This window comes from Triturus cristatus, chromosome 8 (assembly GCF_964204655.1).
Source record: "Triturus cristatus chromosome 8, aTriCri1.1, whole genome shotgun sequence".
NCBI classification, from domain to species: domain Eukaryota; kingdom Metazoa; phylum Chordata; class Amphibia; order Caudata; family Salamandridae; genus Triturus; species Triturus cristatus.
Genome location: NC_140591.1, coordinates 25,070,166 through 25,087,307, shown reverse-complemented (window position 1 = coordinate 25,087,307; position 17,142 = coordinate 25,070,166). Strand labels below are relative to the sequence as shown.

Genomic DNA, 17,142 nt, shown 5'->3' with positions numbered 1-17,142 from the left:
AGGAGAGTTGGAAAGCAGGGGAGGGGGATTGGAGAATCCCAAGAAAGTTCCTGAAGAACCGGAAACCAAACTTGCGATCTTCAAATTGGCAAGATAAGCACCTCTTCCGCTCTCTGGCGTCGAACCTGGGCTGATACCCTCGTTAGCATGGCGAATGGGGGAAAAGCATAGCCTGCTTCCTCCTGCCAGTTGTGCAGGAAGGCATCCGTTCTCTCCGCAAGAGGATCAGGCCTTCAACTGAAGAACCTGGGAAGCTGGTGATCCAGGCGAGAGGCAAAGAGGTCTATCGAAAAAGGACCCCGAATGCTCTGGATGTCCGCAAATACTCCCGGGTGCAGCTTCCAGTGACTCATGTCGTGGAAATGGCGTGATTGGAAATCTGCCACCTGGTTGTCTTGCCCGGGAAGATATTCCGCTGTGACGTAGATCTTATGGTCCAGGCAGTATTGCCAGAAGTTAGCCACCAGGTCCGAGAGTGCTCTCAATCGCGTGCCCCCTAGATGGTGGTTGATGTATCGGACCGCCGAAATGTTGTCCATCTTGAGGAGGACGCAGGACTGGATCGAGTCCTTGGTCCAGCACTGGATAGCAAATGAGCCCGCCAAGAGTCCCAGACAGTTTATGTGTACCGTTGTTCTTGTGGTGACCACACACCTCCCGTGGTGAAGTCGGCGCCCCTGCCAGATCTGCTGGCATCTGATTCTATAACGATATCTGGCGCGGAACCGAAGATTGCTCGACCGTTCCAGGCTTCCATATTGGTGAGCCACCACTGGAGCTCCTCCTTGGCGTCCGCCGAGAGGCTCACTTTTTGTGAGTAAGAGAGGCCTCTGCACAGGTACGTGGCCTTAAGGCGCTGGAGTGCTCTGTAATAGAGCGGACCGGGGAATATAGCCTGTATAGAGGCTGAGAGGAGACCCACAATGCGGGCTTACTGTCTGAGGGAGATTTGTGTCTGAGAGAGAGCTCTCTGAATCTCGTGGCGGATCTTCGTCATTTTGCGAGATGGTAGGCTGAGAGTAGACTCTACAGAGTCAATCGAGAAACCGAGTAAAACTATCTTCAGGGCAGGAACAAGAGTGGATTTTGTCTCGTTGACCACAAAGCCCAGGCTCTGAAGGAGGTCGACTGCTGTCTGAAGCTGGCGAGAGAGAGTTTTGGGGCACGGGGCCATCAGCAGGATGTCGTCCAGGTACACAATGAGCCTCATTCCGGACCCTGGCAGGCGTTCTATCACCGGCCTGAGGACCTTGGTAAAGCACCAAGGGGCGGAGGAAAGGCCGAACAGGAGAGTGGTGAACTCGTATGTCCTGTTCCGCCAGGAAAACTGCAAGAACCTCCAATGCGGAGGGAAGATGAGGATCGAGGCGCGCCTTCCAGTCGTGGGTCCGGAGAATATTGCAAAGGAGGTGGATTCCCTCCATCTTGAAGTGGCGGTAAACCAGCCACTCATTGAATTTGCGCACGTTGATGACCGGCCGCTGACCCCCATCCGTCTTGTCCACCAGGAAGAGGTTGCTGATAAAGCCTCTGGGATGGGGCAGGGTTTCCGTAATCGCCCCTTTGTCCAGGAGAGACTGGACCTCCTGGTCGACTAGGACGGCGTCTATTGACGAAAAGGAGAGCGGGCGCGGGGCAAGGGGTTGCGATGGCTCCCCGTGGAAATCTATGTGGAACCCTTGTATGGTTTGCAAGACCCAGGCGCCCCCCACTTTTAGAAGGGAAGAAGGGAGAACACTCACTGGAAGAGTTGGAGGAGCCGCCGCCTCTGCCGCCCCTGTGTTTGCCGTGCTGTCCTCTTGTTGGGTAGAAGTTCCCAAACCTGGCCTGGTCCTGGTATTGACCGTGGTTGGAGCCTTGTCCCCTGTGCTGGTTAGGGTGGCCAGACAAGCGGCCCCTTCCTCGTCTGGCCCCTCGGAAAACCCGAGGATGAAACACCTTTATGTCTTATCTAGGGACGTAAAGATATTCACAAACCTCCCTAGCTCCTTGATGAAGGGCTCCCCAAAGAGGCAGCCCTGTGCGACTGGCCCCGCTTCCGAATCAGCCAGGTCCCACAGTTTGGGGTCTACCTTAATTAGCAGGGACCTGCGCTGCTCCGTAGATATAGCGCAGTTGGCACTGCCAAGGAATACTACTATGTGCTGGGCCCAGAAAGAGAGGTTCTCAGAGGAGATCAGGGACCCCGACAACTTTGCCTCTTCTGCCATGTTGAGGATTTTTGTGATCGGACGTAGGGCGTCTAGGAGCTTGTCTTGACAAGTGTGCCACAACCTGTCAATGCCCTTCTTGGGGTCTTTTACGAATTTCTGGGGGAGTGTAGCCATACCCGGGTTAACATCGGGGGTAACAGCTACTTTACCCGCGAGAGAGGGGCGATGGGATTCCGCCCGAAGGCAGTTGCGAGCCGTGGCTTCCATCCGCCGGCGGATCTGGCTGGCAACATATTGGGTGACTTTTTCTGAGGGGGCCCAGTCAAAGGACCTTGGATGGAGAATATCGCCCAGGTCTAACATGTCTGCACAGAGGCTCCAGGTGTCCGATGTGGGCGCAGGGTGGGTGGGGCGCCAAGGGCGTGACGGGCCAACAGCATCATCGGCGTCCCCTTGGTCACCGTCCCCAGGGGCAGAGGGTGATGCTGGAGGAGCAGAAATGCCTGCTTGAGGCGGCTGAAGGAGTCTGCGTCCACCCTCGCGTCTTTTGTGCATTTTGCCGGTGGAGGCTGCAGGTCAGCGGGGGAACCACCGGGAGAGGTGGCTGTAAGGTCTGGGCGGCCCTAGCCAGCTTGTCTCAGTCCTGCACAATCTGGCGGGAAAGACTATTCTCAAGGGGTGCCATGGCTTACTCTACCGCCTTGTGGATAGATGCATCGACCGCATCATAGAACTCGTTGTCCCACTGAAGTGCAGTAAGTGGGTCCTCCTCTCACTGATCCTCCTGGTAGGCATCGTCCTGGTAGGTATCCATAGGGCCCAGGAAGAGATGGCGCTGTCCCAGGTGAGTGGGCTAATAATGCAGAGGGGTAACCTCATTATAAGGGGGAGCTGGGTGTCACAGTCAGCCTGATGCTTGGGCGGGCAGTTCTCGCAGTAAAGTGGGCTGAAAGCCTGGGACCCAACAGCCCAGGTGCAAGAGGTGGAAGGGCAGCCTGCCAAACTAGGGTCCCAGCAGGGCAAGAGGCACGCAGTACGTACTCGCACAGAGCATTATGAGGCCTAATGGTACTGACCCCCGGGGCGGGAAACCGCCAATCAATCTGCCTAGTGACAGATTACAGACCCGAGTAAATGCGGGCGTTCAGCTGGGGCATTCAGGTACAAAAGCGCAGCAAAGACGGACCCAAGGAGCGGGTGTAGTGGCAGGCGAACAAAACTCCCCACGGCGCAGCGGCTTTGATTCAGGAATGCGCGGAATCGAAGCTCGCCTGCCACAGGTTGGAACGCGCAGAGGCGCCCTCTAGCGGTGGAAGGAGTTCACCGCGAGCCCGCACCGTGAGTACACAGCTGCCAGGGAGCTCCGACGCTCCCACGGCCGGCCCCGAGTCAGCCGAGTAGCGGGTGACTCGTGGGTTAAACAGAAGTAAAAAACTTGAGAAAAAAAGGATTGACACGCAATAATGCCAAATCTGAGGCGCGCGCGCGTCGGTGATTGAAAACGCTCAGCTGTGCCGTCAGGGAAACGAATACAAGGCAACACCGAAGGCAATAAAAGGGTCACCAATGTAAAACAGGAAGGCACAGTAGCGCTAAAGAGCACATAAAAGATCAGCGTTATCGCCCTAGGGCATAAACATAATATAAGCAAGACCAAGTAAGTAGTTATCATAGTGAAAATAAATCTGATTTATCTGGCTGCAAGCAGCGAATAAAGAGGAGGAATGGACAGTAACAGGGGACTATCAGCACCCTGGAGCCCTGTGATTGGTGCAGATGGACGGGACACTCTATCCAATGTTGCATGGGAATGGTAGTTTGTTTTACTTTGACTTCAAATGGCTGCTATTTAATAAAGTGGAGAAAGAATAGCATAATCCTCACCTCCGGACCTGACATAGAATTCATCACAGGTGCTCATCAAGGTAGCTGGATATAGACAATAGGTGTAGTTATAGTTTCTCACATGTTAAACAGAACATTATATTTTGAATTTTAATTTCATGGAATTAATATTGAAGGCAGATTTATGTAACGTTCTATATTGTGAGATGGAAGCAGAAATGTTGAGTATCTGATATATCTTTCCCAAACCAAGATGGCACTCACTTAATGAAGATCTCATGTCAAGCGAGAACAAATGTTTACTAAAGTGTGGCAACCATTATGATCTCCAGTACATCAAGGCGCTTACCTTGAAAAACTCTCTTCCCAGTAGCCACATTGTTGTCTCTTTGAGTCTTGCTCAGTTTGAACAATGAACCGTTCTACACCTATCCAGTGGAATTCTCATGTTGGAGTACCACCATCAGCTTTGTATGGACTTGGAAATCTTGCTGAAAGGCGGTATTGCTTTTGATAGACTATTGAACTAAGGTTATGCTCTTGCCTTGAAGTGTCTCATTCCTTTTAAAGACTTTGGAGTGCATATTTGATTTGCCTTTCAGAATGTATTGTGAATTGTATTCAATATTATCGAAGGTAGCCTAAGGCTTGGTCTGCATACATATATCATTACACTCAGAGGTGTTTGACCGTAGACTATTATTTACATTCTGTATTGCAGGCGAGCCATTTGTATTCACAAGCACATGTAGCTGCAGTGTTACAGAACTCTAAAAGGAATATTATACACTGTATGTTAGATAGTTCAGGAGAATTAATAGTAAAGTTGTTTGTTTACTGTCTTCAGGACTGGAATGCATGAGACAAATCCATACCAGGTGCACAATAGGGTGCTACGCAGCGATGTGTGTTTCTCCATATTCCCCTAAACCGCCCCGTCATTTTCGGTAGTGACGTTTAACCTTCTTGCTGTTCACAGTGGGTGAGATGGGACAGCATCGTAGTCCAGCCAATTCTCCAATAAAACCGTGATTCTGACAATATGATAATCTCATAAAATAGTTGACCAGGAGTGGCCTAAGAAATTTAACATCAGCAGCTTGGAACTCTGGAGGATTGACAGTGAACCACTCCGTACTATTCATCACCTTGTGTGAGTTGGTCTCTGCTCATTTTCAGGCCGATAGAACACAGTTGTTCCTTCTCATCTTAGACATTAGGATAATATTCTCTTGATTGAGTACAGTTGGCATCCCGCAACCGTTTTATCCATCTCTGCAGTATGTATGGTATTTGAGATATTGGAGTTTGAAATCAGGGTCATATAAAACCATAATTTCAGTTGCTCCATGTAAACTAAAGAAACCAGCAGGTGCCCAGATCATGTGGGTCCTTCTGCCAATTGCCCATTTTCACTACCTGCATCTTACTCTTAAGTTAGTTGACGTTCTTAGTAGTTTCCTACAGACTCTGTTTAAACTCCTAGACCCTATTTGGAGTCTCCTTAACCCTGTTTAACTGAGCATCATGTTTATAGCAACTGGTCCATTCTCACAGTATATTAACCTTTTTGGCCTGGGTTTGATTCTGTCGTGTAAGTTGTGTGACTAAAGGGCAGCCGAGCAATCCTTGCACAAGTATGTTACGAAGTTCATTGCTAGCTCACTGAAATGCCAGAGGCCTCCTCTATATCTGTGACATTTAAGGGTAGCGCATTGGAACAGTTAGGCTTACTGTTGGAGTGTGGTGTTGGGTAGAATGTCAAGTTCAGTTAGTACCCGTCATCGTAAATATTATGTCCGAGACTTTGTTGATGTTAAACTGTAATATTCTCAGTAACCTTGAAACGTTTTATGGAATCAGAATTCTTCTAAATGTATACCTCTGTTCCTGTATAATTTATCTGTGTCTTGGACATAGGGGAACTTATCAAGGAACACATCCTAAGTGCTAATCCAACACTTTTAGAAAGAGCAGCACCTTCACATTCAGCAGTCTTAACAAGACAGTTTAATAGCTTATTTAGCCTCTTTGATCCTCTCCTACAGGGGTTTAAAGGAGGCACAGAGGGGCACTGTGTTGCCTGACCCTTCTTGCTCTGCAGCAGTCACATATACTGAGGTTGGGGAGGAAGCTGTAGTGTCAGTGCGAGTGACCTTTGACCCTGCCACCAGGTAGGTCGCTCCCCTCACCGCCACGCAGCCCCCTGTGTGTCCTGGTTCCTGCTGCTACTGCCGCCCTTGTTAGCCGCCTCTAACCAGGCAAAGTACTGTGTTTGCCGTTCTTGATTGTCTGCTCGTCTTGGTTGTTGTTGTTATTCTTCCCTTGATTGCCCCCCTGTGCCACTCTTGCCTTTTGTACCCTCTTTTTGTACCCCTGTGCGCGTTTTCCACATTTGAGCCCCCTTTCTCTCCCTCGTGCCACTCTTGCCTTTTGTACCCTTTTTGTACCCCTGTGCTCGGTTTCCACATTTGTGCCCCCTTTCTCGCTGTCCCCGCTGCCTCTGTTTCCCCCGCCTTTTTCTTTCCCGCCGCTGCGTCCCTGCGGCCCCGCCCCCTCGACTCCCATTGGCCGCCCCGCTCCCACCTCCCAGCTGCTCCTCCCTCCCTCTGCCCCTCATATGGAGGCCGCACAGCGATAGAGAGAGCGACCTTTGACCCTGCCATCAGGTAGGTCGCTCCCCTCACCGCCACGCAGCCCCCTGTGTGTCGTGGTTCCTGCTGCCACTGCCGCCCTTGTTAGCCGCCTCTAACCCGGCTAAGTACTGTGTTTGCCGTTCTTGATTGTCTGCTCGTCTTGGTTTTTGTTGTTATTGTTCCCTTGATTGCCCCCCCTGTGCCACTCTTGCCTTTTGTACCCTTTTCTTGTACCCCTGTGCACGTTTTCCACATTGGTGCCCCCTTTCTCTCCCCCCTGTGCCACTCTTGCCTTTAGTGCCCTTTTTGTACCCCTGTGCTCGGTTTCCACATTTGTGCCCCCTTTCTCGCTGTCCCCGCTGCCTCCGTTTCCCCGCCGTTTTCTTTCCCGCCGCTGCGTCCCTGCGGCCCCGCCCCCTTGACTCCCATTGGCCGCCCCGCTCCCACCTCCCAGCTGCTCCTCCCTCCCTCTACCCCTCATATGGAGGCCGCGCAGCGGGTGCGCCGCCGGCGCGCCAAAGGCAAGCCCGTCCGCGCCTGGACCGCGCCCAGCGCCAGTGCCCCTGGCCCCCGCTGGAGCCAGAAGCATCGACTGAGATACGACCCCGCCGCCCTCAACGCACTCAACACCGGACGACCACCCACCTGCAACTGAGCCACCCCGAGCCGCACCCAGGGACCCTTCACCTGCCAAGCTTGCAAATTCACCTGCCTCCGAACATTCCCCCCGCCCGCCGGACCAAGCACCGACAACAACCACCTCAAATGCATCCCCCTCAACACCCGCTTCGTCCACAAGCACGCCGTCGAACTTTGGGACCTCCTCGACACAACAGCACCAGACGTTGCCTTCCTCACGGAAACCTGGATGAACGCCTCCTCGGCCCCCGACATCGCCATAGCCATCCCGGAAGGCTACAAGATCACCCGGAAGGACCGCGTCAACCAAACCGGAGGAGGAATCGCCGTCGTCTACAAGAACATCATCAACATCACGACCAACACCGAAGACACACTCTCCGCCGCCGAACACCTACACTTCCAGATTCACACCAACCCCAAGACCACCCTTAGAGGAACGCTCATCGACAGACCCCCGGGTCCGCGCACACAATTCAGCGAAACCATCACCGACTTCATCAGCCCGCACGCCCTAGCCTCACCAGAATACATCCTCCTAGGGGACTTCCACCTGGAGAACAACAGCGACAACAACACCACCACCCTGCTCGCCAACCTCGCCAACCTCGGACTCAAGCAACTGGTGAACACCCCCACCCACCTCGCTGGCCACACGCTCGACCCCATCTTCTCCGCCAGCAACCACGTCTCCTTCAGCCACTCCACCGGACTACACTGGACCGACCACAGATGCATCCACTTCACCTTCCAAAAGAATACATCCCACCACCGTACGCAACAAATCCCCCGCAGAAGCTGGAGCAAAATCATCACAGACCAGCTCCTCTCATCGCTGAGCCTGCCAGCCAACACCGCTGACACCAGCGACGCAGCCCACAACCTCGCACAGTGGATCACCAACTGCGCCGACGACCTCGCCCCACTGAAGAAACCCCCTTGCATGACTGGCAACAGGAAAACCTCATGGTTCACAGACGCCCTCAAAGAATCAAAGAAATCCTGCTGTACCCTCGAAAAAACCTGGCGCCACGAACGGACTACAGAAAACATGACAGCCCTCAAGAACGCCACTCGCGAACACCACCAGCTGATCCGCACCACCAAAAGGTCATCGTTCAAAGAGCGGCTCGACAGCAACACCCACAACAGCAAGGAACTCTTCAGCATCGTCAAAGAGCTCTCCAACCTCAGCGCCAACAACAACGACATCACACCGTCACAAGACCTCTGCAACTCCCTCGCCACGTACTTCCACCGCAAGATCGCAGACATACACAACAGCTTCGGACCCCAGACTTCGCCTCCAGTCACCGAACCAACAACGCCCACCACCACCCTCAGCGCCTGGACCCACATCAGCACTGAAGACACCACCTACGTAATGAACACCATCCACTCTGGCTCCCCCTCTGACCCATGCCCACATCATATCTTCAACAAAACCGACATCATCATCGCACCCCACCTCCGGAACGTCATAAACAACTCCTTCACGTCAGCCACCTTCCCTGAGAGCTGGAAGCACGCAGAAATCAACGCCCTTCTAGAGAAACCCACAGCGGACCCCAAAGACCTCAAGAAATTCTGCCCCATCTCTCTTCTGCCCTTCCCGGCTAAAGTCATTGAGAAGACCGTCAATAAACAGCTGTCTGCATTCCTCGAGGCAAACAACTCGCTCGACCCGTCCGAGTCCGGATTTCGAGCCAACAACAGCACCGAGACCGCCCTCATAGCAGCCATCGACGACATCAGGACCCTGATGGACAACGGAGAAACAACCGCTCTCATCCTCCTAGACCTCTCGGCAGCCTTTGACACCGTATGCCATCGCACCCTAATAACCCGCCTCTTCAACACTGGAATCCAAGGAAAGACCCTGGACTGGATCACCTCGTTCCTCTCCAATAGAACCCAGAGAGTCCGCCTCCCTCCCTTCCGCTCAGAGGCCACCAAAATCATCTGCGGCGTACCCCAAGGTTCCTCGCTCAGCCCAACCCTCTTCAATATCTACATGAGCCCCCTCGCCGCCATCGCACGCAAACACAACATGAACATCATCTCCTACGCCGACGACACCTAGCTTATAATCTCCCTCACCAAAGACCCAGCCACCGCCAAAACCAACCTCCAGGAAGGGATGAAAGACGTCGCAGAATGGATGAAGCTCAGTCGCCTGAAGCTGAACTCAGACAAGAAGGAAGTCCTCATCCTCGGTCAATCCCCATCTGCCTGGGACGACTCCTGGTGGCCCACAGCGCTGGGCACCGCACCGACACCCACGAACCACGCACGCAACCTGGGATTCATCCTGGACTCCTCCCTCACGATGACCAAGCAAGTCAACGCCGTCTCATCCTCTTGCTTCAACACCCTGCGCATGCTCCGAAAAATCTTCCGGTGGATCCCCACCGAAACCAGAAAGACCGTCACCCAGGCCCCCGTCAACAGCCGACTGGACTACGGAAACGCGCTATACGCAGGAACAACTGCCAAACTTCAGAAACGGCTCCAACGCATACAGAACGCCTCCGCACGACTCATCCTCGACATTCCTCGCCACAGCCACATATCCGCCCACCTGATAAACCTGCACTGACTCCCCTTCAGCAAGAGGATCACGTTCAGGCTCCTCACCCACGCACACAATGCGCTCCACGACATGGGCCCCGAATACCTCAACAGCCACCTCTCGTTCTACACCCCCACCCGCCAGCTCCGCTCCGCCAACCTCGCCCTCGCCACCGTCCCACGGATACGCAGAACCACCACCGGAGGAAGATCATTCTCCTACCTGGCAGCCAAAACATGGAACTCCCTCCCCGCACACCTACAACTGACAGAGGACCATCTCACCTTCAGGAAACACCTCAAGACCTGGCTATTCGAGCAGTAGCAGCACCCCCCACCCCAGCGCCTTGAGACCCTCGCGTGTGAGTAGCGCGCTATATAAATGTACTGATTGATTGATTGATTAAGTCCATTTGCAGGGACAGGGACCTTGGCACCACTAGAGACCCCTCGACAGGGAAAGGTTCAAATGGAATTCTGTTAGTGTGCATAGTTGCGGCTTGGAGAAAGGTGATTAAAAGCATGGTATGGCGCTTGCATCTGATTCACTTGACTTGAAGCCGCATAGGGGTTTCCTCAGTCCTGAAGGTATCGTCCTAGCCTTTCCAGACTAGCCAGCCTAGATTTCTGCCTCTGGACATCTTCGTCACCTGGTTGGAAGGTCCCCTTGAGATAAAAGGTGAACACAGCATAAGCCAAAAGATCGCTTATTGCTTATAGCTAGTCTTGGGGGAGTTGTTCCTCAACCAACTGTCCACTTGAACTCAGGGATAGCCCCAGATGTAGGGGGAACTAATTCTGATATAGTGCATTTTTCTTTTCGAAAGTGGACAGCTCCATGGCAGTGGCAACGAGAAACAGAGGAGCTGCGACTTTGAGTTTATGTATTGACTGCAATACCACGCTCTGGCTAATCTGTTGCCTATGCTGGAAACTTCTCTCTGCATCCAGACAGAATACGCAATCCTGGGATTCTTTGTATAAGGTGCTGGAGCGCTCTGGGCCTTGTTCAGGTTTGCTCACTTACCCAAGTTGTTGAAGACTATACTGACAGATTAGATGAACCTTAATAGGTGACATTAAGCATTGAAAGGGAGAAAACATCCACATTACTATTTATGTGAAGCCTGTGTGACTCCACAATAAGAACCAGGATTCGATAAGTAGGATTGAAGGATTTTATTTGGATTGCTAATCATTCCAGTCAATATTCAAGCCACAGTCGGGTTCAGTAAGTACTTTAGTGCAATAGGCAAAGTAAAATATCTTGGTTGGTTAAGATGTAGTAGAATAAGATATAGAATCATAAAAATTAACAGCTGTTAAATAAAGAAGCTACCCTTCTCTACTCTAACATGGGTCAAGCATAAGATCATCTGTCAAGGGTTTCGAATTTTGGGCATATAAGCAGAAGGTGTCCGTATAATCCGACACTAGTAAAAGTCCAAAAGAAAAGAAAATAAGTATGAGCATGAAGCCTCAAACTCACAAGAATAGAGGTCTGTGGCTCTCCAAGTCTAGCAGGGATCTCTACTAACACATAACTTCAACAACACTCCCAAAACTGAGAACGCCAATATAAAAAAAACCAGAAGATTCAAACGTGTTCTCTCTGTTCAAACCACAAGCCGCAAACCAAAACAAGCATTTGCAATGCAATAGGTTTGCTTTTGCAAGAGTTTATGCTATTGGCATTGTAAATGACAATGCCTTTTTTTATGTGTTTTAAAAACCTGCAAGCCATGCATAAACACGCACTTTGCACTTAAAGTCCTTGCTTGAGAGAAACAAGGCTGGCAGTAATTGCACCTCTTTTACTGCCAGCCTTGCTTCTCATAAGCATGGACTAAAACTGGCACCCGCTAACCAAACCGAAGGAAGGGACTGAGTGATGAAGCCAACCGATAGTAAACAATGGGTGGGCTGTGTATGTGTCCAGGCAATAGATTGGGAGATTCTGAGAGACCTGCATCGTCATGGCAGCCTCTTCAGCCCTAGTCCAAGGTAGAAAGCACATTTGGAAGCAGGCTTTCAAATCTTCGTGGAAGAAACTGTAGCAAGCATTTAGCAAAGGTTGAGTAAATTCACAACACAGGAAACATTTAATTTAGTCTTAATCACATACCATTAGCAATATATATGGGCTAAATCCTAACATTCACGTGCATCATTATAACCAATTAAAACCAGGTACAAGAGCGGCACTTCGAGCATGAAATTGATGATTCAAAAACAATCAACTAGGATGAAATATAATTGGCCAAAGAGCACCAAACAAACACCATGACAAATTGGGGAACTAATGATTCCATTCCCAACAAAAATCAGAAAAAATTGCATTCAATCGCCTATACAGTTTTTCCTAACTCAAGACAGTGCATTCAAATGCTATTTTTTAAACAATTAATATGTTCGAATCCATTTACAGTGGGTACATCCCGAAATTAATTGTTGTGTGAGGAATTTTCAACTCCTCTCCGAGTGTGAAATAGCAATGCCAATCTCAGTGTGGTGAGCCCATTCTTTATAAAAAATGATAATAACAAATGGAGGTGTAAACGGTCGGAGGCGAGCGAACCAGCTTGTAGGGACGGGGACAGCGCAGAGGGACCATTGCTCCAATAACCAGATCCAGTGAGGTGACCGTCACCCGCAGGGCCAGCTCTCGCTGGAAGTGTGCTGGTGGTAATAGGGTAATAAGGCTGAGTTCCACATCTTTTGAAACCCCTCTAAGAATCGAACTTCAAACAGGTCAACCAACATCCTCCGGAGAAAAGTTACACTGTTTAAAACTAAAAAACTGCTGAAGTCTTTCTCGACTGCTGCACAGGAACTGCCGCCCTGTTTACTGCAGTAACCACCTCATGCAAAAGTCAATCACATAAAGATAGACTTCAGTTCCGACATGCAAGACTAGTCGAGTTCCCCCCGCCTCCATTCCCGCAGCCAACAAACATATGAGCTGCAATGCCTACCGAGGACTGACTGCCTCCAGCAAACTTCCAGATGAACTAAAAGTTATTTTTTGACGTACACGACGGAACGCGTCTGTGCCTACAAAAATGAGCAATACCCTAAGATCACTGTAGCTCCAAGAAGAGCCGATCAGGGAGAGCCTGTGTGTGTGTGTGTGTTTAGAGCAGGTGCCTGGTGCAATCAGATTGCAGGGCATTCACCACAATGTCATCAAACAACAATTAGCAACTTTGGGTGAATTAATTTACAAATTGTAATCAAATAAGCTGGCTGAGTAGTGTACCATCATGTGCGAATATATTTTGGATTATGAATCTGTAAACTCAGGTACTGAAGCTGAGCTACCTGCCCCAACCCCAGAGCCCTCTTCCTGCCGAGGGGAGCCGTACTGACGCTTTAAATGAGCTCTCCTTCACAGTCACCAACTCCAACATATCTCTCCTGATTGCCCTACACAGCTGTATTGATCTGTGCGTTTTGTTAACCACTGACATTGCAAAGTCCATATCATTTCAGAGGAAGCACGGGGTGAGCCAGATGCATAAAAAGCGACAGCTCAGCAAACCCCCCCTCACCCCTCCTCCTGGCGAGTAGAGTTTGGCGCGGCTTACATAATTTTAGGGAAAACATAAAACAAATTAGCTTTAAAGGTGATGGAATGCTATACAACTTATGTATTTGATGTCCACCATAACATGGTGCTGTGTTGCTAAGTAGTTTAAATGAAATATACCTTACAATCAATGTATGACCAGCATCATATGATGGATGAAGGACAACTCTCTTAAAATCAACACGGACAAAACCGAAGTGTTGGTTTTCGGCCCCCAAACCTCAATTTGGTCTGCTTCCTGGTGGCTGAAATCTGCGGTCCCATTCCTGTCCCAGTGAAAATGGCCAGAAATCTGGGAGTCCTCTTTGATGAAAGCCTGTATTTCGATGCCCAGGTGAATCGCACAGTTAGCACCTGCTTCTACATTCTTAAAACTTTGAAGAATGTGCTGCCATACATTCCCTCGGAATTACATCGGCCCACCATCATTGCACTAGTGACCTCTCGGTTAGACTACTGCAATGCATTATACCTCAATGCCAGCATAGGCTCTTTGCACAAGCTTCAGGTGGTGCAAAACGCTGCGGTGAGACTTATTCTTAACATCCTTAAACACTAGTCCGCCAGGGAAGGTATCCGTGCCTTGCATTGGCTCCCGATTAGGAAGCACATCACCTTAAAGGCTCTGAACTTGGTGTACAAATCTATGCACTGCATAGGCTCATCACATCTCAAAACCTTGTTCCATTGGTACACTCCTGGCAGAGCCTTGAGATCCTCCACTCAAAGAAAACTTGTTTCTCCTAGATTTCGCAGGTCCAAATGGGGTGGTCGCTCTTTTTCTGTGGCGGCCGCTAAACGTTGGAATTCTTTGCCCCCCTCTATCACCACAGCGGATTCACTCCAGACCTTCAGGAAGCTCAACGTCCCACGCTGAGACCACATCACCCCCCACCTGAGGAACCTGCACTGGCTCCCCGTCGACAAAAGAATCTCCTTCAAGCTCCTGATCCACGCACACAAGGCACTCCACAAAACCGGCCCAGCCTATCTCAACAGTCGACTCTCCTTCTACGTACCCAACAGGAAACTCCGCTCCGCTGACCACGCCCTGGCCACGGTCCGACGCATCCGGAGAACTACTTCCGGAGGCAGATCCTTCTCCCATCGCGCCGTCAGGACCTGGAACACCCTCCCCCTCTACCTGCGACAAACCGAAGACCTGCTGACCTTCAGGAGACAACTCAAGACCTGGCTCCTCGACCAATAGCAGCAGCACCCCAGCATCTTGAAACCCTCACGGGCATGTAGTGCGCTTTACGAATTATGTGATTGATTGATTAAAGACCTGGCTCTTTGCCTCTTAGCTGGCTGATTCTAGTCTCTCTTCCTTTTAGCTCAGCGCCTTGACACCGTTTTTAGTGCACTTTATAAATATTTATCCTATCCTATCCTTACACAATTTATGCTCATGGTTACAATAAAACGAATCCTGTGTCATTTAATATATAAAACAGTGGCAATAACGCGCCATTGACGTTTCTGAGCTAAAGAACATTATAATGATTGTTACTTGTAGAAATTATTGCAGGCTGAAAAGGAAATAACAACAGTTTAAAATCACAGGTAGAAGTCAATCGGGGAGTGACCGACAGGGATGTGGCGGGTGCAATTATATGACGCGCACAGGTGGCGGAGTCATATCAAGGTTCTTGTAAGGCCATCTTTGCATAGCCCCAGTGTTGTCCTAAGTCAACCTCAAGCACTGCAAAAGAGATGAGAAGGGCGCATGCGCATGAGAGAGGAAGGAGTACGAATGGAGAGGGAGAAGATAGTTTGTGTTCAATGCTTGTTTAGTGCTGCTGTTGGACGGCCTTTAAGCACCCCAGGGGAGAAGAGCTGGTGGAGGGAAGATGAGAGAGGAAAGCAAAGGCAACAGAAATGAAGGTTTTAGGGTGTGACCAGTCCCCAATTCGGAATCCTTGTCAAACATAGTGAGATTCTATGCAACATTCTTGCACACACTTTTTTTCTGGGCCCTTTATGTTTAGGGCATGTCATTGCTTTATATAAAAAAAACTTACACTGTGAGTTTATATAAAACCCTGCTTTTATAATCATTCAGTTTTGACTGGATTAACGAGCAAGGAGAGGAACAAGTAGTGATGAGGGAGTGTGTGGATGGACGGATGGAAGAGGCGCAAATGCCGCTTGGGACAGTGACTACAAAGTGAATGGAGGACAGACGACCTGGTGGCGACTTGAAGTGCGGTTGAACCCAGTTGCCTGGCACATCATTGGTGAAATGCAGCACTCACAAAGAACACTACTCAGTAACCACAGATTCTCCGGGGACCTAGAGAAATAGCCTATAATGTGCTTTAAACAAACTCAGACATTCATCAGTGTCATATCTGTTTTGTTCCTTAGGAGAAACTGGTCCTGAGACAGCAGCTGAATGAGGCACGGCAACAATTACTGCAGCAGGCAGAATACTGCACTGAGATGGGAGCTGCAGCATGCACCCTTCTCTGGGGTGTTTCCAACAATGAAGATGTTGTGAAAAACATAGTGGGAGCAGTAAGGGCATTTTAATGCATTCAGAAACTGTTCTACAGCATGTTTAAGTTAATGTCCAGGTTTTAATTTGCTCTGGTGTGTGCACGAGTCATTTTGCTCCGAGTTTGTTCACCAATTTGGCAGCATCAAACTGCTCTTTCTTTCTGTAGGATGGAGTTCTCTGGCAGATATGGGGGTCACCCTTCTAGCTGCATGGAGCAATAATCACACCTCTTTCTCTACCCCATTGGGGCACATTAGAGCTGTGAGCTTGGAACTCCTCTAGGGCTTGTTTACTGGTGGGTGGTTAAATTGGTCTTCCAAGAGAGTAAGTTTCAGGTACCAAATTTGTGGAGGTTCTTTTTCTTTTTGTGGAGAGGAAGGATGCTGTTAGTGCTTACCCGCATATCACTCTGTTATTCTTGGACCACCTCATGTAGCCTTGGAGGCATGGCTGCCTGTGGTGTGGCTGTAAATCTTACTGGGCTTTGGTACCTCCCATGTTCGAATCTTGATTTCGTATTTACTGTCTTTCTTTAATTACTGATGGGTTTTGAAATATAGAGTCTTGTCTGTGTTTATTCTCCAGTGGTAGATTTATGCTAAGTAAGTTCACGGGTAGCTTTTGGAGGATCGGTGTTCTGTGAACTCCTGGGTTGTTGTGCTGCACAGACATGCGTAGTTCTGTAGTGACAGCATCACAGAGTGTTTTTTCTTTAAGAAGCCAGTATTTCCCTGGAGAATGTAGTCTGTCTCCTAGTCTGATCATGTTAACATTGTGGGTAGGTACATGATCTTCGAATGTTAAGATTTAAGGTTGTTGTGCAATGTTCGCTGGGGTTGTGGAATCAAGCATGCTGTTGGGGGCTGGAGACTCTTGCCTGCTCTGTAGAGCAGGACGTTAAACATGCTTTCTGATGTTGAAAATTTAAAGTGCTTTCTGGAGAGAAGAGGAGCCTCAAAGTTATCTTTTAGGGCTGAAGAATCAAGCACGCTTTACAGTACTGGAGATTTCAGTAGTGATGTCCAGAGTTGACCATTCAAATGTAGTACTAGAGTGTACTTTCCAGTGCTGCAGAATCAAGTCTGCTCTCTAAAGCCAGAGAGGTGGGCCAGCTTCACAGGTCGAGAAAATCAAGCATTCTCTCAGTGACATGAGAAGCAACTGTCCTCTCAAAGTCTAGAGATCTAAGGTGATATTTGTATCTGA

The 17,142-nt window shown here is 49.9% G+C and overlaps 1 protein-coding gene across 1 annotated transcript in view; it reads left to right on the top strand.

The window, feature by feature from the left end:
- HSF2BP (heat shock transcription factor 2 binding protein) overlaps nt 1-17,142 on the top strand; it is a 424,586-nt gene that overhangs the window by 49,791 nt on the left and 357,653 nt on the right. The window contains exon 4 of the mRNA XM_085620777.1: nt 15,804-15,953. Within this exon, the coding sequence (XP_085476903.1) occupies nt 15,804-15,953 (150 nt within the window). The remainder of the gene's footprint in view (nt 1-15,803; nt 15,954-17,142) is intronic.